The following is a 23,869-nucleotide window of genomic DNA, read 5'->3' as shown; positions in this document are numbered from 1 at the left end:
ATTACCTAACTATAAATGTGATACCTTGAGATTTCTTCAATTACAGTAAAGCAGCCGTGTACATGATGTTCTCAAAACGCAAGAGGACAGACAAGACACCAGGGTAATCAGAGCTTGGTTGTGATTATGACATATATAGACTTTTCCCCATTCCCTAGGAAGGCGGTATGATGGAGACCACAACAAACTTTATGATGGAGGTGATTCTAGCAGTCTACCTCCACTCCCATGTTATACCAAATGCTAGGCTTTAGAAGTCACACATGAACCTAACACCTCCTGATAATTCATTCAAGACCAACATTGACAAATCCCTATTTCTGTCTGTCACCTCCTTGGGTGATACAATTTACTACTGGCATTTAGGGGGCCTTGCCTTTTGTCTGGCCTATATTTGTCTTTTTCCAACTTTTGGGGGGCTCTCCTGAAATCCCAGCATTCTAGAATTCAGTAAACATACACAGTTTAAACTTCTTTACTCCTGCCATTTTACAAAGTCGTATCTCCAGTTCTGTATTAATACTTGTACTTGGCACACAGGCAGCGATGCCTCGGTTCCTCTGAGCAGCTACAGTCACCCTCTCAAAATGCTATTAAGTACATGGTAGGCAGAACTGAATGCAGCATTGAACGTGTGTAAATACCATGATTTCCATGATAGAAGAATGCGGCATCAGAATACTATTATCTGGACACGGGGTATCTCCAGACGGTAGGCCCCTACTGGCAACTGTGTTCCTTACCCCATCCAGAACACGCCTGGCACAGAGCAACACCTGTGAAATCAATGTCTCTTGATTTCAGCCACACAGTGAACAACATAAACATATATACATACATATACATATATATATATATATATATATATATATATATATACATATATCCCTCTCCCTCTCCCTCTCCATATATATATACAAGTGAGAAACAACATAAAGAAAACCTTCAAGATCTCAGAACTTCGTGTTTTCCTGTAAGCAGCTTTAGCCCAGATGCTGTGGAGGAGTCTTCCTTCCACACCCACTCCTTGACCTCTTCCCTTTAGCTCTATTATAATCTGCCCCGACCCTAATAACTGCAGCAATGCCTCTTAACTGGGGCTGCTGTGTGTGAGAGCTCTGCCCTCCAACCAGTCTGTGCGACTGACACAGTCCCCTCCCATCGCTTGTCAGCTTCTCGGTCTTTTCCAATTTATTGTCTCGTGCACGTTCGTCTTTCTGCCACTCTGATCTCCCCTCCTCCTCCCCACCTCCAGCGGCTCCTCCAAGTCCACACTCGATAGCCTGGTGTTCGAGACTCAGGGCTGTGGCCTCTGAACCTCACAGAACCTCTCGGCTCTGGACAAGCCTACCTGCTTGGCATTCCCCAAACACACCTTATCCCATTCCCTTCGTGCCAGTTTCCCAAATCCTACACAAGCTTCAGGCTCCAGCTTCTGGGTGCCCAACAGGGCAGCTTTGGGGAAACAGAATGACTCCAGCATTTGGGCCACATGCTAGAACCTATAGTTCTATAACAGGAGGTGCCCAGAAAGTGTGCTGAAGCTACTGAGGTTCTCCGGGTTGAAAGTCATAGAAGAGAGGAAGTCACAACTGTGACTACCCTTGTAGTCACAGTTACCTACCCTTGTCGTTTTGGTCTTGCCAGGTTCTCTCTGGCTTACATTTTATTGGTACAGCCACTGTAATCAACTTATTTTTTCTATTGAACAAAGTTGCTTTTTAAAAACGTCTCATGAGCTAGAGTTACCAAGTTCTAAAAACTAGTATGAACAAACAGTTCTCTGCATGGCCAGATCTGTTTGGTTGAATTTGCACATGGGCCGGCTAGTGAACAGCCAGTCAGTGTTACACATTCACAGGAGTAGAGATTTTCATCTGCTCCTATAATGAAGTCATGTTGCTTACATTTTATCAACTGTATGATACACAACAGCTTTTCTTCCTTTTAATTAAATATGAGGGAATGTCTAGTTCAGGGGGTCCCATGATAAAATAGCCTAAAACAAGATCTCCTTCCTCCCAGATCTGTAAACACACACACACACACACACACACACACACACACACACACACAGAGTGACACTGTGTAGATGGTGCAAATGGGGCCTGGTGACCATCGCAGGAGTGCATTCTCAGGTGGTGGCACTTTCTCCTGCTGGATTGTGCTCCAGGGAGAAACCTCAGGCATGTAAGCCCTGGCTATGCCAGATCCTAGACAGGTTCAGAGGAGGGATCTGGGGACAATGACAGTGCCTGGTGAGTAGTGGCAGGCAGAGAGGAAGAAGTTACTAGAGTGCCCCTTGTTACACCACCTAGCGGGGTGCATGGATGCCAGGAAAGGAAAAAGACATCTAACCTAGTGAACCTAAGGATGCTGAGTGTAGGTGGAAGGGAAAGAAGGGGAACATGGGGATTACACTGTACTTACTGGTATATACTTGTCCTAGTTCTGGACTGGCGATCCAGGTTACAATAATACTCAGTGCTCCTTGGGGCACCTGGGTGGCTCATTTGGTTAAGTGTCCGACTACTGATTTTGGCTCAGGTCGTGATCTCACAGTTTGTGAGTTCCAGCCCCACATCAGGCTCTGCGCTAACAGCCTGGAGCCTGCTTGGGATTGTCTCTCTCCCTCCTTTCTGCCCCTCCCCCTCCTCAAAATAAATACATAAATATTCTGAAAAACGGTCAATGTTCCTTTATACCAACTGATCCTACTTCTATATAGTATATATTTTAACATATATAAGTATATAAATAAATATAAATATAAATAAACATATAAATTTGCATATATTTTATTTTGTTGTATATTACAACATATATTATAGTATAGTATATTTACATATATATTTATATATGTGTATATAAATGGGTTGGAAAGAGATTTTTTAATCAGACAAGAATTCTAAAAGCCATTGCATAAAAATTAAAAAGAGTGAATATCCCAAAAGGAGAACAGTTCGGAATCTGAGGTACATCCTTATCACAGAATATTGTGCAGTCATTAAAAAAAAAGTAAAATAAGTCTCCAAGGGGTTCTTACAATGTATTGTTAAATGAGAACAGAGAAGTGCATAGAATATCCCATTTTTGAAAACCTATGATTGCATTAAAAGGTGCTGAGCACATCAGTGTGGACAATAACTGGTTGGAACAGGAGAAATGAGGAAGGAAGAGGGTAATGGAAAATAAGGGAAAATAAGTGAGAAGAGCTATTAAAAATAAGATGGTTCATGATAAAAACGTAAGAATTATATGAAATTATGCATATGTAAGTATATATACGTAAAATGCATGGGAAAATGTTTGCTAAAATGCTGGAGGTGTGTTATCTCAGGGTAAAAATATTTCAGGCAATTTTACACTCTTCCTTATACTTTTTTTGCATTTTAATAAGGAAATATAATTATATAACCAAAGTAATTATTTTCATTGAGGAAAACTTTTGAATAACTCAATACCACTGGCAGTAAGAAAATAATGTTTCTAAGCCTCCCTAGACAAAAGATGGCTCATCCCATATAATTCTGCATCATCCACGACTAAAAGGGGTTTTCATAATCTTTTTTCAAAATGGAGACAGACCACAAAGTCCAAAATTAATGATCATCATAAACACTTTAAGCATCTTTAAGGCAGGGCTCAAATCTAATTTTTAACACACTTTCCCCAAAGCTGCCAGCACCCTGAGTGCTCAATCAATCCTCATTAATTGGCAGGCACATTTCAAATCTCATGAAGTATTACATCAAAGATGCTATTATCTGATATACAAATCCTATTAAAAAGTAAAATCTCATCTAAAAATGAACATGAGAGCTGAAGCATCTCCAATGAAAATAATTTAACTATGAAATTTAATCTGCCACAAAAGAAGTAGTAAAACTAACACGGAACCAATCTCTTTTTTCTTGCCCCCGGTCATGTTAAACAGATCTAGTTTTGCTAACCCTCATGCTTATAGTCTCAGGCCTGTGGGTCATCTCCACACCCCCGTATTGTTAACTTCTGCTTTTTACTGGAGGTACGAGATCCATGACATTAGCTACCATGAACAATCTTCAGTCTTTGAAGCTCTAAAAGTTAAAACTCTGCATGTTAAAATTCTGGTAAGAGCTTGCAATTGTTTTGCAGAGAGAGGCTACTTTTTATTGTCTCAGGCCTACTTTCTCTGCAGGGTAGCGGAAATGGATTTCAAAGCCACAGAGAGCTGTTTGGTGAAAAGCCATGGAGTGGCCTTTCCAGGGAAAATGGGCACACACGGGGGCAGAGGTGGAGCAGTGGCTGCTGTTCTTGAACCCCAAGGCCAGGCACCCCCAGCTGACTAGGTAAGAGCCCCCTTGTTACCTGTTACACCTGGCAGGTAACTAGTGTTAGGTAACATAAAAACTAATTTTACACATATAACCTTTTCAAGTAAAATACTCACTTGGACTAACAAGTGGCCTGAGTTAGGCAGACATGTGCCACATTTCCTGGTGTTCTCATTGATTTGCTTTATCAAATTCACCAATATTTCCACAGCACCTTTGCTGATCATTTCATCGAGAAATCCTGGGTTTCCAGAAATGAATTTGATAGCCCCCATACAGTATAAAAAAGCTTCAGTGTTAGTGTGCAGGTCTTCATTTCTCAGGACCTCCAGTAATGATTCTGTCAAGAAGATGAATTATGACAAATGTATAACAGCTGGAGAGAGACTTTTTTTTTTAAATTTTTTTTTTTTAACATTTTATTTATTTTTGAGACAGAGAGAGACAGAGCATGAACGGGGGAGGGGCAGAGAGAGAGGGAGACACAGACTCGGAAGCAGGCTCCAGGCTCTGAGCCATCAGCCCAGAGCCCGACGTGGGGCTCGAACTCACGGACCGCGAGATTGTGACCTGAGCCGAAGTCAGACGCCCAACAGACTGAGCCACCCAGGCGCCCCGAGAGAGACATTTTAAAGCACTTGCATGTGAACACCAAATATAATTTCTAAAATGTTAGTGAGAACCTACATACAGATGCTTGTTAAGGGTTACTCATGTGGTGTAAAGAGGAAAGCTTACGTGTAGCAAAGACAAATCTCTGTAATAACAGTGACAGCAAAAGGATGGGATAATTAATATATAAATAAGAACATGTTCTTGGGGCACCTGGGTGGCTCAGTCGGTTGAGCATCTGACTTAGGCTCAGGTCATGATCTCACAGCTCATGAGTTCGGGCCCCGCATCAGGCTCTGTGCTGACAGCTCGGAACCTGGAACCTGCTTCGGATTCTGTGTCCCCCTCTCTCTCTGCCCCTAACCCACTCACATTCCGTCTCTGTCTCTCTCAAAAACTGTCTGCTGAGGTCAAAAAAAGAGGTCATTTATCCTATGTTGCAAAAAAAGAACTCCGCTGCCTTCCCTTAGATCAGCAATACTAATTCATAAAAGATTTCTATTTAGATAACTATTGAAGCATCTTAATTATTTAATGTTTAAGATTTAAACATTATTAGCTATTTAAACATTATGTAGCTAGCTACAGGGCAATAAAATTTCTCTACCTACATATTTGAAACACATTTGAGACACTTTGATGTCAAATGCCTACAACACCTGTCTTCCAGTTTGTCTTCCAAGTTTTTGTCATTTCTACTACATCAAAAGACCAAAAATTTCAATTATGTTAAATACCATTAAGTGTATTTTGTCTGACAGTCAATCCAAGACCAGGAGATGAATTTTTAAATAGGCAACACTTGATAGTCACATGATGTTACTACAGACATTGAAAACAAATAGCTAACGAGGATACATTCAAAGGAATATGGAAAACACAGAGACGGACAGAGCAACAATAGGCATCGCATCACTTCTGGAATTAGTAGAAAATAAAGATATTCTGGACACCATTAGTGAGAACTTTGCTCCCCAAACTCCTCATTCACTCAAGTGTGACATTCACTCGGTGGTGGTGCTGAGTGATACTCACCCAGAATGCTGTCATTTTCAATCAGAGAGTCATTCTTCTCACTTCTGCTAATTTTGAATATAAGTTTGCAGACATTAAGAAGATTCTTTCTACTCACTTTAAGCTGCGGAGAAAGGAAACACTTATGTTTTTATTGCAGAGGGAAATAAAGACGCGCCGTAATTTTTTAACACGCACATCTATTTTAAAAGTGCTGTAGGAGTATTTTTAATTTTTTTTCAACGTTTTTTATTTATTTTTGGGACAGAGAGAGACAGAGCATGAACGGGGGAGGGTCAGAGAGAGAGGGAGACACAGAATCGGAAACAGGCTCCAGGCTCCAAGCCATCAGCCCAGAGCCTGGCGCGGGGCTCGAACTCACGGACCGCGAGATCGTGACCTGGCTGAAGTCGGACGCTTAACCGACTGCGCCACCCAGGCGCCCCTGTAGGAGTATTTTTAAAATGTAAAGAAGAATTCTAAGTTTAGGCTACAAACTTGCCAACTATAGTATTTAATTAACTCATTTATGGTAAATACAATATAAATGATCTTCAGCGTAAGCATGCTTTAATGATAAGCCTTTATTTCTCAGTTCATAAAGTCTCATCCTTGCACGTGTGGTTATTAGTTACTTTTTAAAGAGTATGTGAGGATAAAAGCGGGGAGGATGTTGAGAAACTTAACTAAATGGGGCGATTGCTGTAACATACAAGAGTAAAGGAACACAGATGCCAAAATTCAGATCGAATTAACTTAGAAAAGAATACCTAGACGGGGGAAAGTACAATTCTTATCATTTAAATAAAAGAAAACCAAAAAAGTAATACTCTTTGATTAGATAGTACCTATATATTCATTTTTAAGGCTATTCCTGTAATGCTTTGAGATAATGGCGTGTGATGTTCAAAGCTTAAAATTACCTTCTAAATCATAGAAAAATATTCAAGTAAATTAAGCACAGGGGAAATAAAGTATACGTCAAATAAGCACAGTAGAGGGGGACTAACTACATCAAATGGTCTCAATCAGCTGTATGTCTCTCTAAAGTAGTGAAAATTAAAAATAAAAAACATCCTAAGTGATATCAGGAAATAGTTTAATAAACTGTGGAACATCAATACTACTCATATTAAGCAGTCATAAAAAGTGTAACTGTGAACACAATGTTAAAAAAAGACATTTATAATCTACTGTAAAATGGAGATACTATGTGCCCTCATTGCAAGAATGTAAAAGATGTCAGTAGGAATGAGGTCATCTAAATAAATATCTGTGTGAAAAGGATGGCATATGGGTCATTATTTTATCATTAAAAAGTATCCTTAAAATTATCTTCAACGTCAGTTCGTTAAAAAAAAGATAATGGGATTTGTCAGACATGTTTTTAAAGATTCATTCTGTGCTTGATCCGCAAATACTAATGGGCTCCTACCGTGTATCAAGCACAGTGCTGTTCACTGTTGAAGCACAAGGACGAACATGGCCAGCCCTGTGCCGGAGGGGCAGAGGGATGGAAGCATTTATCCAGAGAGTGGCCTCCATGCACCTCCCTGCACTGGGCCCCTCCACATGTTACCTCCGAGCCACCTTGCACTTTAGGTGTTGTCATTTCCATCTGGCACCTGAGGAATCTGGGTGAGTATTAGAAGTGCAGACTCATAGTCCCCACCCAGCGGCTGCTGAATCAGAATCTGCATTTTAACAAGCTGCCCAGGGATCCAGTGCACATGCAAGTCTGGGAAGCTCCCTTGTGGAAGCCTCACAAACTGTTAACACATGGCAGGATGGGGATTCCTTCTGTTCTCAGGAGGAAAAAGGAAATGGAAATTAAACAAAAAATTGTAATGCTTAGGTGTTTAAAAAATTATTTAAAAACTGAGAAAATAAACTGATTAAAGAAAATAGAAAGAAATTCTAAATCAATGGAAATATATATTGTCCTTGATATTTGGGAATATATTTTAAGGTTTGAATTAAATTCTAGTTAACAAATTTGATAAAATTGGTTTCAGGTGTAGAATTTACCAATTCATCACTTATATATAGCACCCAGTGCTCATCACAACAAGGGGAATATATTTTAATCAGTTAACAGTCCCCTATGACACTGTGATATGTAGCACGTGTTGTGTACTTAATAAAACTTGTTGAACAGGGGCGCCTCGGTGGCTTAGTTAAACGTCTGACTCTTGATTTCCGGTCAGGTCATGATCTCGTGGGTGGTGAGTTGGAGCCCTGCGCGGGGCCCCACACTAACAGTGCGGAGACTACTTGGGATTCTCTCTCTCCCTGCCCCTCCCCACCTCTCAAAATAAATAAATAATCTTAAAAATAACATAACATAAAACTTGATGAATGAATGAATGAATGAATGAATACAACTAACCTCACCCCCCTCCCCCCACCCAAGTCTTACATTTTTAGTGAAAACTGACAGAGGAAAAATTACAACAACTCATGTCAGGGTTTTCATTAAAAAAATCAATCAATCAAACAAACAGTCAGTCTACAATTTCCAAGTCTGCTCTAAGGTCAAATTACTTTCAAAGTGCATTCCTATACCTTCTCTTTTGATCACTATAAAATTATGACTCTGGGGCATGAAAAAGTAATCTTAAGTTGCATGCAAGGAGCACAGACAACCTCACGTGAAACAGCTCTTTCCCCCACACTGTCCATCCCCTTTCCTGTGCGGTGCACTTGGCCCCTAGTACTCATCCTCCCTGTTGGGCATTTTCTGCGTTTAGCAGAATCTCTCCTGCCACAGTGCCAGCCAGGAAGGCAGAGGCTACTTCATTCACTTGTATCCCCAGGGTCAAGGGCCCCTGGCACAAAGTAAGTTCTTACAGTGGGTAGTTTATTTCTTACATTCAAGACTGCAGTCTTTTCTCTATAAAGCAAATTTGGAAAATTAAAAAGAAGTTTAAAAACACTTATAATTCTACTTACTATGCATAATCACTGTTGACATATTGGTGTTTTTTGGTTTTTGTTTTTTTTTCTGTTTCTCCCCCCTGTACAGAGAACTAGATTTTCCCCCCTCCTGAATATAGCTGCATTCATTGTGTATACATTTGTACTAAAAAATATCTTTTTTTAAAAGTTTATTTATTTATTTTGGGGGTGGGGGAGGGGCAGAGAGAGAGAGAGAGAGAGACAGGGAGAGAGAGAATCCCAAGCAGGCTCTGTGCTGTCAATGCAGAGCCTGATGCAGGGCTCGAACCCATGAACCATGAGATCATGACCTGAGCCAAAGTCAAACACTTAACCAATTCACTTAACCTGAGCCACCCAGGTGCCCCTAAAAAAATCTCTTAATGTAGACTGATAAATTTTTGAAAGATCTTTTTTTTTAATTTTTTTTTAACGTTTATTTATTTTTGAGACAGAGACAGAGCATGAGCGGGGGAGGGGCAGAGAGAGAGGGAGACACAGAATTGGAAGCAGGCTCCAGGCTCTGAGCCATCAGCCCTGAGCCCGACGCGGGGCTCGAACTCACGGACCGCGAGATCGTGACCTGAGTCAAAGTCAGACGCTTAACCGACTGAGCCACCCAGGCGCTCCAGAAAGATCTTTTGACACAAAGGTTAAAATTAAAATCGCTGTCTGGCAAACCCCCCAACTTACTTAACCAGAAAGAAAAAAAAAGGCAAGAAATCAGAAACACTGACATTATGCTCACCAAGTTTTTTTTAACTATAAATAATTTTAAATGTCTGAATTGTAATACTACACTGGTAGGTAAAATATTGGCAGACACTAGAGAAGATATTAAAAACATCTTGGTTCCATATATCTTTAAAATTTTTTTTTTTTCAACGTTTTTTATTTATTTTTGGGACAGAGAGAGACAGAGCTTGAACGGGGGAGGGTCAGAGAGAGAGGGAGACACAGAATCGGAAACAGGCTCCAGGCTCCGAGCCATCAGCCCAGAGCCTGACGCGGGGCTCGAACTCACGGACCGCGAGATCGTGACCTGGCTGAAGTCGGACGCTTAACCGACTGCGCCACCCAGGCGCCCCGGTTCCATATATCTTTATTATTACTATTATTTGCTTTTTCGACAGCTTTTTATGATGTGGCCTTTTTAAAACTTACATAGAATCCCAACACCAAGGCCCATGCAAAACAGTGTCTTGCTTGGAACATTAGGGGAGATTCAGGTAGCAGATGGGAAGTTGGGATTGATGGCCTTGGAAGTCCCTCCTGACCTGGTTCTATAGTTAATCAGAAGGAACAACCTGCCCATCTCTGCACTCTGGAGTGCAGCCTAGCCAGTCTTGACTCTGATTCAGCAAGGCAGTCAATGTCACAGAGAGAGCCTTATCTAATCAAATTTAGTTCAGAACGCGATCGCTGCCTGGCAATCACTTAGCCCTTTACCCTAAAATAAATGGTGTCATGTGTATAATTAATTTGAATGGCACCTTTTATAACCAAAATGATATTTTCTCGGCAAAGCACTGATTAATTTGTGGCATTTTCCTCCTCCTCTCTAATTTTTGGCTTGGTTTGGAGCAAAACGTCTAGGATCCAGATGAAAAACCAAAGGCAGTCAATCCCTCAGCAGCTGGCATCTTGGGGCAGCTACACTGTAGAGGCTTCCAGCTCACAGGGGCTCTCCTGGGCCAAGGGAGTACCCCAAACCCAGGGTCAGAGAGGAAACAGGGTAAGCAGGCAGATATCTTTTTGCCTCTACCTACAACTTTTTCTTTTCTTTTTCAAGCTTATGTTTAAATTCCAGTTAGTTAACATATATAGTCTACCTACAACTTTTGACTTGAACTATCTCTGTGGCTTATGCTCTTTTTGTTTCATTAAAACTGATTGACCAGTTATCCTCAATGAGGGGATTAAAATACTGCTGAAATCACTATTTCAAAGAAATGCTACTTTCTGAGTCACATATTACAGTTTTTTGTTTTTTTTTTTACAAGAGGGTGAATAGTTTTTGATGACAGCTGAATAAGAATGTAGCTTCTTCAAAAAATTACATAGAGTACATAGTCAGAATATTCTGCTTCATCAAAGACATCAAACTAAGGAACAGTGGGCACTCTTACTAAACTCTGAGTAAGTATGCCAATGCTTACCTTCCCTGTGTACTTTCAGATTTTAAATTATATGAATTATGGGTGTTAACATAATAGCTATCACTTTTATGAAACTAGGTCAACAAAGCTTCATTCATTTGTTTTAGCGGCTCTTTTAGAACATTCTATAATAACTGTGTCTTATCTTTTGTTTCCAACTGTTTATGGCTGTGGCAACAAAGCGTTCCCCTCAAACAATGATATCATTTTGTTCGAGACAGAGTTTCTACAGACTTTTATTTGGTGTCTGGCCTTTTCTTCTAACACCTCACGGGAGCCTTCTGTTACCACCTTCCCATGACCACATGCAGCTGTTTCTCTGTTTCATACTGGTTCATAAAGCACCTGGCCATTGTGTCCATGGCCCACATTATCCTAAGTTATTTATTAAATCATGTAGCAGAATCAAGCACCGAGCAGAAACCATGGGGCAGAAACCACAGCCTGCATGCTCCGATACTGATCTCAAGTTACTTGACAAGCTGTTTTGCATGTATTTGCCTATTGTCACCTTTTTTTGAAGCTTAGCCACAGTCCAAATGTAAGCATTTATTTGAGCATTTTCCACGTACTCAGCCTTAGTTCCTTAGATAGTACTTCCCAAATTCTGAGATGTCAACTTATTACCTTAATTTCTTTTCAAGCTTCTAAATGAACACACTGCATTTCTAATCTTCTTTGTAATATTTACAAACAAAGAGTTAGATAAAACTTTTAAGTGCTACAGTCTACTAGACCAGAGGAAAGAAAAACTTACTGCTAGAATAAGTTTTGCAAGTTTAAGGCTGAGCAAGTCTGAACCAATATCAACTAGTTTATATAGGGTCTTCAGGAGAATACTTCTTCTCTTAAACTTATTTCCAAGCATGTTTCCTTCCGCTAAAGCGTGATGAAGTTGTGTGCAAGCAGCACAAATTGTTTCAATGTTTTCTTCTGTCAGAGCAAAGAGAGTAAAGCGGCACTTACTAATTAAGGTCAAGCTTTCAAGTGTGTCAAACACAGTGTAAGTAAAACCCCATTGTTATTTCCCAGAACATCTTCAAATTCCTGAATGTTTTTTTCCCCTTTTCTTGTAATTTCCATCTACCTGCTTTTTTTTTTTTTTTCCTTTTTGTTGATCCACCCCCTATAATGTTGACTTATTTACTCATCGGTCAGCTTATCTAGAACACACAGTCTTTCAAAGAGTGCAGTAAAGAATGAATTGCACCTATTCCAGTTGGGTCTGCTTTGTTCCAAATGCTTTCCACCTCACAGTGCTTGGTTGGTTCAGTCTCAGCGAAGCACAGCATTGTGTCTCTGCCTCCAACCCTTTGTGGCATAGTTCCACTGGCCTAGAATATTCTCCTCATCTTCATTCCTACTGATTTTGGTCCTTTAAGGCTCTGTTTATATTCTGGCTCCTCCAGAAAAGTCGCAGCCTTCTACATTCAACAAACATTACTCTGTAGCCTGTTTTTTTTTTTTTTTCACATACACACGAGTGTTGTGTTATATGCCCAGTGCTCTCAAACAGATGCCATGCTAAGTGAGTAGAAATTGTGTCTTTGTATCTTTGTATCAAACAGAGCATGGTACAATGAGAATACTGTACATATCTTTGCATCAACAGAGCATGGTACAATGAGAATACTGTACTGACAATCTATAACATAGTTTCATATATACTGGCTTTCTAATATATCTGTTGATGAAAACAATGATCAATGTTTTTCTCTGAGAACAATGCTCATTATCTGAGAAAAGAGGGCTCAAATGGAACAAAATCTCAAAATGTCACCTCACCCACCATTATTTACAGGTGGTTATTACAAGAGAGGGGAGAGTAAAAAAAAAAAAAAAAAAAGGCATTAGTTGGAAAATAGGAGAAACCTAGAACATCTTGTTTTATAGTTAGAAGTCCGAGGGCAACAATTTTTGAAAGTGGTATCCATACCAATAGGCATAAAGGAAGAAAATTACCACACAAAATGGAATATGAGGGGAAATATAAGAATCCAAGGTCTAAGATATTCAGTTGAAAAATATTATCTGGTAGATTCCATCACAGAATTTAAAATTAGGAAACCAATCTTAAATAAATACCATAATGTGCTCTTAAAAGCCCACATAGAGGAAGTGTGTGCCTGAAGAAGGAAATGACTCAGGCCATTTTTAGCTCTTTTCAACAATAACATCTAAGAAAAAATTTTAAACCTCAATAGCTCAGTAACCTTCAATGCCTTTCAGTTATGCACTTAAATAAATGAATTTTTGGGAAATGACTTAGACTAACTTTAAATAAAGGGGAAAACCTGAGCTCCATTGTAAGAACGCTTTTGTTTTGTTGTTTGATTCTTCTGTTACTGGCAGTTTCTTCACAAACCCCAAGCCCAGGCCGTGGACCACTCTCTGGTAGTGGGTAGACCTCAAGGCATTTGTCTAATACTTCCCTCTGCAAACTCTTCAGCATCGTGCATTCAACTAGGAATAGCTGTTTTAGCTTAAAATAAGTTAAAAAGGAAAGGCTCACGGGTCAAATTTTAAACTGTTGATCAAATTAACTTTACACCAGTTGGTTTGTAATAAATGCCATATAGCCTCAAAAGACAACTTGAACTTAAGAGCTTTCAAGATTCTCAAAGGGCTGAAGCTAGTGGGTGAAAGTTTGATAAGTAACAGAAAGCAATGTAGCCTCAAAGTAACTTCTCCCCCATGAGATACTTATTAATTGCAAAGGAGAAAACAGTAACTTCACAGTGGAAAAACCTAGATGCCACCTTCCCCAAGTGATCAAAGTTCATATCCCCAGTAATGGACTGGATCAGCATCATGTGCCTTCTGCTATGATGCACTGAGAAGGACACAGCAGTACTCATGCCACACACCTTCCCCAAATGCCTTGTCTGGGTCTAACTGTGAGAAAATACCAGAGAAAACTAGCTTGTGGGGCAGTCTATAACATAATTGGCAAACATGTCAAGATCATGAAAGAGATATGACAAATAACTTGAACTTATGATCCGGGATTTTCTTTTTCTATAAAGGAAATTATTAGGGTAACTGGAAAAATCTGAATATGGTTTGTATAGCATTGTAGGATAATTTGCAGATATGAAACAGAATGTCCTTGTTTCTTAAAATGTGTGCCAGAGTCCTAGGGATATGGGACATCGTGTTGGCAATTTGTTCTCAAATGGTTCAAAAAAGGAAAAAAACAATGCTTATGTGTGTGTGGTGGGGGGAGATACCAAGAAAAAGAGAGTAAAAGGGGGGGGGGGATAAGAGAGAAAGAAAATAATGAAGTAAATGTGGTAAAACATTTATATTTGGGAAATCTGAGGTAAGGGCATATAGGATTTCTTTGTACTATTCTTGAAACTTTTCTATAACTCTGAAATTATGGAAAAATAAAAAGGAAAATAAGAATTAAAGGAAGGGAAGGAAGGGAAGAGGAGGGGAGAGGAGGAAAGGGGAGGGAAGAAGAAAGAGAGAGAGGAGGAGGGAGGGAGGGGGAGAGGGCAAGGAGGAGAGAGAGGAAGGAAGGAAGGAAGGAAGGAAGGAAGGAAGGATGGAAGGAAGGAGAAGGAAGAAAGAAAGACGCTCAAAAGCTCAAGTAACCCAGTCCTTCCCCCATGTACTATTCTTAAAGTTGCATATGGGAGAGGGAGAGATGCCATACTTCAGGGCCAACAATCCTCCGAGAAGGCCGATTCACCCACATTTCAAATCCCAAACTCCAGTTCAATTTTCTCTGTTGGTGTTCTCAGAACTCTCGTAAAATCTTTCAGACTGAAGACTTCCTCTGAGACAGGCCTTCATGCCACAGGCCACTCTTCCTACTGTGCTCTCCCTAGCATGTTCTCCTTTTTTAACCTTTGCCCAGACCGATTGCTCTTGTCACTAGTTTTTGCACACATCTCCTAAAATAAAGGGCCCAAACTTAGGCTGGCTCGCTAATCTGAGGGTGAAAATTAGTAGCTGCAGAGGGAGGAAAGTCATCACTCAGAGGTTTTGAGCTGCAGTGGACAGAGATGATGGTCCAGTCTAAGCCACCATCACCTGGCATGAGAACACTGCCGTGCAGAGATTAGGTGGTTCCCCCACAGCCACAGGCTTAGTTGGTAGCAACACCGGAGCCAGAAACCCTGCCCAGGGCTCCCGCATGAACCACAAACACAGCCAAGTACAATAGGGAGCCAAGGAGCCGTGAGGCCATTCGAACCTTTTGGGAAGTAGGTCTTTTACATGACTTCGTTGCTTGCTGGGGAGGACTTACTTACCCTGCTTCTCTGAGGTCCTCTTCCCAAGGCTATCCTGCGGTTTGCTCCTCCATGGAGCACTCATTCCACAATGCCTGGTGAGGGCCTACTGTGTGTGTGTGCCAGTTGCTGAGCTTAGCCCGGAGTCGTGACTACAGCTCCAGAGGGAGCCCATTTTCACTACAGAAATGGAATCCCTAAGGAGCCGCAAAGGAGAGACGGCAGGGGTCATTCTCCTGACAACCTTTCCACAGGTCACCTTTTGCAGAGACCCACTGATCACCGGCCTTTACTGCTGGGACACTTCAGAGTATGAGGGCTGGGCACACTCCAGGTTGCTTCCAGCTCTGAGTGGCATTTCCAACAGGTGTGGGAGCCTTACAAGAGTAGGAAATACACCTTTGGATCTAGAAAACCATCGGCACACCTGCCACAGATGCCAGTCTATGAGACTTAGTAAAGTTTCAGAGGCCTGAAATCTGTTTTAATCTTTCACTTTCATGTATTAACTGTCACCCTGGAGAGTTCAAACCAGCATTTCCTTGGGTGGATAGAAGGTGATGAATTCATTTATATTCCATGCGGGATTTTAGAAGTAAGCTCTCTTCCAGCATTTAAAGTGTAATTTTTAGTCACTAAAAATTAGGTTTGCATGTACTTCATATATACATTATTAGGTGAATAAAGAGATAACTCCATTTGTTTTTGAACATGTTCACAGAAATGGTAGTCAAAGCATACTAAAAATAACAGTGCAATGGGGAACATATAAATAACTACAGATATTCTCAATTTAAAACAAACTTTTTTTTTTACCCTTTTCTAATTCATGCAAAATCGGTACGATCCTTGTATTCCAAAAGACTTCGTCTACTTCTATTTCTGTATCCTTTTCTTGCAAGTTGGCTTTTGAGACTGCAAAAGAAACCCAGATCAGGAGAAAGCTGTGAAAAAGGAGTTGTACCTAGAGCACCATCCCAGGTCTGCTATTCATCACTAAAATTAACCAACTCTGTAATTAAATTATACCTCGCCCCCTAAGCCCAACTAATTCTAATTAGAACTATGTGTCTCTTAATAAAATCACCTCAAATCAAACTCAAGATAAGATCATGTAAAGAAATTAGAACTTTAAACTCTGGTTGGGACATTGTGTAATGTCTTAAGCTTTGTCAGTGTTGGAATTATTGTAAGGCAAACAGGTGGTTTTTGTTTTGTTTGTTTGTTTGTTTTTAAGTAAGCTCCACACCCAACACGGGGCATGAACTCATGACACTGAGATCAAGAGCTACATGCTACACTGACTGAGCCAGCCAGGTGCCCAGGAAGGCAGATAGTTTTGAGTTATTTTTTATTTTAAATGTACCACTCTGTACTCTCCGTAATATGGAATAAATAGAAAACTATAGATATGTAAAGAATAAGGATTTTGAAAATGTTTGATGAAAATTTTTCTCAAAGGAAGAAGGCCTGCAGAAACTTTCTTTCCTATAGAAAATAAAATGTCCACATCATTGTGGGGCCGTTGAGATTTTGTGCAGCGTGGTGGGAAAAGCCTGTGCTTGGGGCATTGACAGATGTCAGTTCAGATCACAGCTTCATCACAGATGTACTGGGTGACCGGGGTCTGGTTTTTCACCCTTTCTGAGCCTCATTGGTGAAACAGAAGACGAAAACCTTTGCCTTCGGGGTTATGAGAATTAAAAGACATGATATAGGTAAAGCTCAGAGCCCAGTGCCTAATGTCTAGCAACAACAAATGTGAATTTCATTTTCCTAATTAAAAAGCAACAGGCCACTGCTGTCTGAAGTTCATCCAGCTGCATGATACCAGCGAATTATCAAAAACAGATGCTGCCCATGAATGAAGGCTGTAGAAGAGTAATAGCTACCATTGATTGGGTACTTTAAGATGCAGCATGCCTCTATTTAATTTTTGTAACAACATTATGAGGAGGTGTCCAAATTGTCTCCATTTCCAGATGAAGAAAGTGGGCCTCAGGGGTATTAAGTTACCTGCCCACGGTCATATAGCTCCATAGCTCTTGCACTTGACCTCTCTCTATGCTATTCTACCCCTACAGCAAAAACAGTAAACTGAAAGGTAGGAGGGAAATGTGAATCATATTAGAAACTGCAAATCATGATTACATTCCACACAGGCTATATCTCACTATCTAAAGCAAGACAGTGTAGTTGGAGGAGGCACTGCTGTGCGAACCCTCAGGAGGAGTGCTTAGCCTCCCTTCTCTGAAGTCTGCCCCATAAGGCCTTCACATGGTGCCCAGTCTATACTGGTTTAGAGTCTGTGCCCGCTCAGAGTGGACCCGGTACCGACCAGTCAAGTGTCCACAGTGAGTGCCTAGATCCTACATATATCACATGAAGACTTAGAAATGATAGAGATGGGGTGGTTCATCTGGTTAAGTGTCAAACTTCAGCTCAGGTCATGATCTCTCAGTTCATGAGTTCAAGCCCCGCACCGGGCTCTGTGTTGACAGCTTAGAGCCTGAAGCCTGCTTCAGATTCTGCGTCTCCTTCCCTCCTTCCCAGGCCCCTTGCCTGCTTGTGCTCTGTCTCTCTCAAAAATAAATAAACACACAAAAAAAGAAAAGAAATGATAAGTACAACGAGGGTTTCATAGAGAGGAAGGAGAGAGAGAGAGAGCAATGAAAAGGTGTATGGCCTATTTATTTTTAGATTGTTTTAACTGGGCAACAAAACAAAACAAAACAAAACAAAACAACCAGCTGACCAGGGAGGCCTGTTAAGAGCACAGGTTCTAGATTGACTGTCTGGGTTTGAATCTTAGCTCTCCCACCTACTAGCTGGTAGACTGTGGGCAAGTCGCATCACTTTGCTCTGTAAAATGAGGTAACAAGGGTCATTTCCAAGTTAGGATTAGGGGTTATTAATTTCTTTTGTGCTCCTGTATTTATATTACTCTTAAGAAGAAAAGAAATATACAATACAGTCTAAACTTCCCAGGTGCACGGTGACGATGTCACCCAGGAGAAGCAGGAAGACTATGCAATTTACCCATGCCTCCCAGTGCACGGAGGCCCCCTCTAATCTGCTCCACCCTGGCAATAGCCATTCCAGTTGCAGTGAGTCCAGGCTTGCCTCTTATCAAAGCTTCCTGATACGAAGAGGGGATGATGTACACTGGGTGTGAAGAGCATTTGAGCAGAAAAAGTAGACAGAAAGGGGTTGTCAACAAAGCTATAATTAAATAGTGTAGGTGTGCTGTCAACAGTTTTCATAGCACAGCTTCACATAATCTGTCTAACCCATAAAGAAAAATTCACCATAATACACAAAGGTGCAATGTCTTTAGGACAAAATCGGTCCACGTTAGTACGGGTTCACAATCCCTTATCCAAAGCCTTTGGAGCAGACGTGGTTTGGGATTCAAAAAGTTTTGAACCTTAGTAAGGCAAAATGGTACACGCACTGCATATTACACACCACCCCCAGTAGGGTCTTCCGGCAGCACCCTGCAGCAAGATATGTGCATATTCACACCAATAAAAGAAAGACTAATCTTAGCCTACCATCAGTTCAGGTCAGGCACGGCCACTAAATGAGTCTGAAAAATACTTCAGCTTTCAGAGCATTCCCAAGCTGCAGCTTTGGGATTTCAGAACCGTAGGTAATGGATGCTAGACCACCATCTCAATCTTTTGGGTCATTACTTTTATGAGCCTACCCTAACCTTGATAAATTACAGGTACAGAGTCTAAAAGTAAACCTGAATATTCAAGCAGAATACATGGCTGCTCATAGTCCCAAGTATCTGACACAAAGTCCAAAGAATGTGAATAAAGTCAACATATATCAAGGCAAGTGAAAAGCCAGAAGATAATAACTCAGACAAATAATTTAATCACCAAATATTTATGACATACTTAAGTTTACTAGAAATACAGACTCCAAGTCCAATAAGTCCAAATCAGCATTTTTACCTCCTATGCAATACGCTGTTAAATAAAACAGCTCTGCGAGAAACCGTGATTATTAATCTGTTTCTCAGGACAAACAAAATCAATAACATGCTCACCCTGGGAAGAACTGAATTACAGGGGGGAGCCAGAAATCACCGAACAGTTTGTTTAACCTTGGGAAAGGAAAGGTTCTTGCAGGCCCTTCCGACGTGTCTCCTCTCAGAGAAGTGAACCAGACACTGTGGCTAAGGGTTCAGCTCTCTCCCAAGAATCAGTGTGAGTGGTGGTGCCCAGCCCCAGCCTTTCCACGTCTTCCCCACCTTGTGCCCCTCCCCCAACTCTGCTTTCCGCAAAAATCCCATTTTATATACTTAACCAGTCTCCATTCTAGCAACTGAAGCATGGAATCCTGTGATTACTCTTTAAGATTTACAAAAACTAAATAAATAAACTTTGCCTCAGTCTTGGGCAACAACCTAATATTTTAGAAAGCACTTTCCTCTAGGTTCACAGTTTGCTAAATATAAAAATTATGATTCAACAGGAAATTGGGTAAGTCAAGCAGAAATTTCAGCATGTTTTTGACGATTTTGCTGTCTCAGTGGTTATAGGTTTTAACCACAGCTTTGAGTTCTGGATACAAAAACTTGACACAATGTTTATTGGCTGATGTTTTTAGCAAGTAAGTGTAAAATCCTTAGCAACAATTCTGATGTGGAAATCAGTCTAAGATTTTCCTGAGTGTTACAGAAATTCCCATTGGCCACAAAAGTCATTTTATTGATAAGAAGTTAGTTGTGAAAGTAATAAAATACTTTTCGAGCTCGATAGTTTGGTTTCATAAAATTTCATGTGCACAAAAATAGTGCGAAGAATATAACAAACACCTGTGTACCCACAAATAGTTTGGTCAAATATGAATTGTATTTTTAGCCTCTCCCTTATTTCAAAGAAATAAACATTACAGATATAGGTGCCTCCCCCTGTCCATTCCCCCTCCTTCCTCTCCCTCCAACGGTCACTGCCATTCTAAATTTCTTTGTTTTTAGTGTTTATTTATTTTTGAGACAGAAAGAGAAAGAGTGTGAGTCGGGGAGGGGCAGAGAGAGAAGGAGACACAGAATCTGAAGCAAGCTCTAGGCTCTGAGCTGTCAGCACAGAGCCTGACGCAGGGGCTTAAACTCACGAACCATGAGATCATGACCTGAGCTGAAGTCAGACGCTTAATTGACTGAGCCACCCAGCATCCCGGGTCACTGCCATTTTAAATCAGGTGGTTATTTTTATCATGTTTGACTTTACATGTCACCACCTGGATCTGCATCCATAAACAGCATAATGTCATTGTTTCTGCAACTTAATGTTTTCATGTAATATTATGTGCACTCATTTCAGTCAATATTATAAGTGTAGTCTAATTCATGTTTCTAACTGCTATATTTCATTGCATGAATACATTTTGCATCATTTCTAGCCTGTGATTTATATTGTCATATATTTTTTTCTCAAACAGATTAAAGCCCCAAAAGGCTGAATTCACACAGTCAATACAGTTTCCTTTAAGTGAGCAATGATTTTGAACTCAGGTTTTGAACTTAAGAACTATGTCAGTGTCAGGTTTTACAATTTTCCAAGTGCTTTTACAAAATAATTTCTTGTACAATCACTAATACTGTAATCTATAAATGTTTGGGGCACTAGAACTGGGTAATGGTAAGAATTTTAAGACTTGTAAAAATAATAAAAAATTTATAAAAACAAATGTGGATGTGAGACCAAGTTGGACAAAGTTACTAGAGTTTTCAAACAGAGAGCCGACAGCAGACATGTTCAGTGTAAATGTCTTTCCTACAAATGGAGATGCTGATGAGGAAGGAGCACTGGAGACCTTTAAGAACACAAGCACCTCACCTGCTCTGGCTTCCAGTTGGCTCACGTCTGAGCTGCTGGAATATGATGAGGCTCTCGAACACCTCTTCCCCTGCTCCCTAGGAGGAAGAGGAATACGCACACCATTCAGTACAAAAACCAAAGTATTTCTCTTTCTATAAGTGTAGAGCTGGTTATATGTAGCTTGTCAAGAAACCACAGAGAATTGTTTATAAGATGTGGTTTGATACTCTATATCCCTTTAATCATAACATTGATTTCCAACTAAGATTTATTAATCAAAAAACAAGTCGGATTTGCTTAAAATATTAAATATAGTTACTAGAAACACCAAAAAGTAAATAAATAAATAAATACATACATACATACATACATCCTAAGTTTACTTTGCAAATCAAAAAACTGATAAGGATATACACCACAAGAGGTCACTGTTACAATAAGAAAGAACTCTGGTATGCAGGAATCACAAAAGACCAGCATTCAGGAGCTATAAGAGGCCCTTCTTCTCTCTCCCTGCACACAAGAATTATTCCCAAATTGGTCAGATGTGCCCAAGGTCAAAAAGCAGGGTCAGGTGTGGAGCCCAGGTCTCATAATTTCCAATTCACAGTTCCTTCTACTTCATCACAGAGTATCCTGTTTCCATTTTAAAAATTCATTAGTGTTCCTCAAAATGCTTTATTTTTAGAAACAGTCTAAATGTGAAAAAATTGAAGGTAAATTCAGGAAGCCCCCAGATGATAATATTTTGTGTTCCAAATAAAAGACTAGTGGCTAGCCATTAGCAGGATTATATTGCCCCCGACTCCACCCCACCCCCCCCCCTCACCCCGCCTTTTTAAGGTTATAGTTAATGTAGAGACCATCTGGGAAGGATACAACTTTTCTTTAGCTACAGTGATACTTAAAAGCACTTATTTTAAACATCTGTACAAAATTCCAAGGTAAAAAACACTGAAAGCAAGTTTTACAACATTTTTTTTTATCAAAAAATCACAAAGAATGGATATACTTGTGGCCAGGGTCACTCACAAGCATCCAAATGTGTGCCTGTGCAATAAGATTCCTAGGAAATGTTCAAAGCTATGTCCTGGCCCTTGGCTTTTACTGCTGCCCTAAAGATTAGCTTCTCCAAATATCACTTTTTTCCATAAAATGTCCTTTTTTAAAAAACATTTGACACTTCTTTTTATCATTTAGTAGACTAAAGATCAAGCTAATCTTCCTCAAAATGTCTAATTATTTCATACTCTGAGACAATTGCTTTATTTTTATTCAGTGTAAAAACATAGATCTGGTAGCAAGATCTCCCTGGCGAATCAAAGAAAGAGTGTGGGGTTGAGATGGATCTTCTTTGTCAACACTCTAAGAGTTGAGATTCAAATGGAACAGATCTCAAAGAAGACAAAAATAAAGTAAATCTACCCTATGAAAAGGTAAAATACCAAGAGTGTCACAGGGTGTGAGGCCAAGGAAGTTCTCACACTCATCACTCCTAGAAATACAAGAAAGTCTGAGAACAATAGAGGCAAGTCCTTCTTTTCACTATTGTCCTAAGCAACTACTGAAATCAAGCAGGATAGTTTTCAACTAATAGCTTTCCAAAGTCACTGGTCCACTCCCTCTGAGTCATGGCCAGTGATGAGGTTGCCTCCCTAAATACCACATTTATGTATCCCCACTTCTGGGTGGGGGGAAAAAAAAGAAGGGTCCTTTTTCTTATGATATACCAAAGTTCAACAGTGCTGGGTCTGACTAATTCTCAAAAAGAGCATGGATTGGGATCTACTAATACCCTCCATGATCATCAGTATACAGTGATTGAGTTTGCAGGCTCTGAATCCAAACTCCCTGGGTCCTGGGTCCAACACTTATCAGCTATGTGGATTTGGGCCACTTACTTAAGCTTTTAGCCTTGGTTTTCTAATCTTAATATGAGGGCAATTCCTCTCCTTAGTACAGTGACTGGTACGTTTGAAGAACTTAACAGTCAATGTTAGTATTTTCTTTTGTTCTGGGTCAACAAGCACCTGTCTGAATAATCCAATGCTGGATGTTATTGTGATAAAGAATATATGAAGAGTTGCCCTGAAGAAGTCTAAAATCTACTTGAAGGAATTAAGCACCTTTTTTTTTAATGGAAAATTCCAATGGAGTCTCTAATCAAGTACTAGACTGTGAAAGTCAGCAGTTTATAAGAACTGGAGGGATGCTGACAAGGAAGCGATTAGTGAGAGGGAGATGTGGGCCACAAAGGGGGTCTTAAAGAATAAAAGTTGAACCAGCAAGTGATAACACTACTCTCAGGAGAGAAGCATGAGCAGCCTGGTACTCAGAGTAAGGGATAATTGCACAGGGCCAGCAAGGAAGGAATAGGAGGTTTCTGCTGGGACATACAGGGAACAGCTGCCTGAAACTCTGGGTAGAGGCAATGGGCTGGTCTGTTGGGCAGTAAGGAGCTGTCTTAGGTTCTATCGCAAGGAAGTAATGGGATCTGGGGTTGTGCCAAGAACATTTAGGAGACTTGGAGACAAGGTAACAAGAACTAATTCTTCGGGGGCGCCAGTGGGACTGGAGAAAACAACAAATTGAAGAGATTCTATAAATGAAAAGCTGATAGGATTGGTGGTTGATTTCAGGTAGAAGAAAGGACAGAAAGTGCCCTTAGAGAAGCAGGATAGCAGGGTTGCCATCAACAGAAATGGGAACGTTAGGGGGTAGAACAGTTTGAGGAGTAAAGCACACGTGAGGTT

General features: G+C 40.3%; 1 protein-coding gene across 4 annotated transcripts in view; it reads right to left on the bottom strand.

Annotated features, from left to right (window-relative positions):
• ARMC2 (armadillo repeat containing 2) overlaps positions 1-23,869 on the bottom strand; it is a 131,954-nt gene that overhangs the window by 72,457 nt on the left and 35,628 nt on the right. For all 4 annotated transcript variants that reach the window (XR_013555705.2, XM_078447193.2, XM_078447192.2 and 1 more), the window contains 5 exons: positions 21,135-21,211; positions 16,096-16,194; positions 11,796-11,971; positions 5,964-6,066; positions 4,433-4,656 (listed from right to left, as the gene is read on the bottom strand). Coding sequence is in view for 3 of the 4 variants with exons in the window: in XM_078447193.2 (XP_078303319.2) it covers positions 4,433-4,656; positions 5,964-6,066; positions 11,796-11,971; positions 16,096-16,194; positions 21,135-21,211 (679 nt within the window). In the remaining variant the exon portion in view is untranslated. The remainder of the gene's footprint in view (positions 1-4,432; positions 4,657-5,963; positions 6,067-11,795; positions 11,972-16,095; positions 16,195-21,134; positions 21,212-23,869) is intronic.

Source organism: Panthera onca, chromosome B2 (genome assembly GCF_046562875.1).
Source record: "Panthera onca isolate mPanOnc1 chromosome B2, mPanOnc1 haplotype 2, whole genome shotgun sequence".
Classification (NCBI taxonomy): Eukaryota; Metazoa; Chordata; class Mammalia; order Carnivora; family Felidae; genus Panthera; species Panthera onca.
The sequence above is the reverse complement of the archived record's forward strand: the minus strand, read 5'-3'. Positions and strand labels throughout refer to the sequence as shown.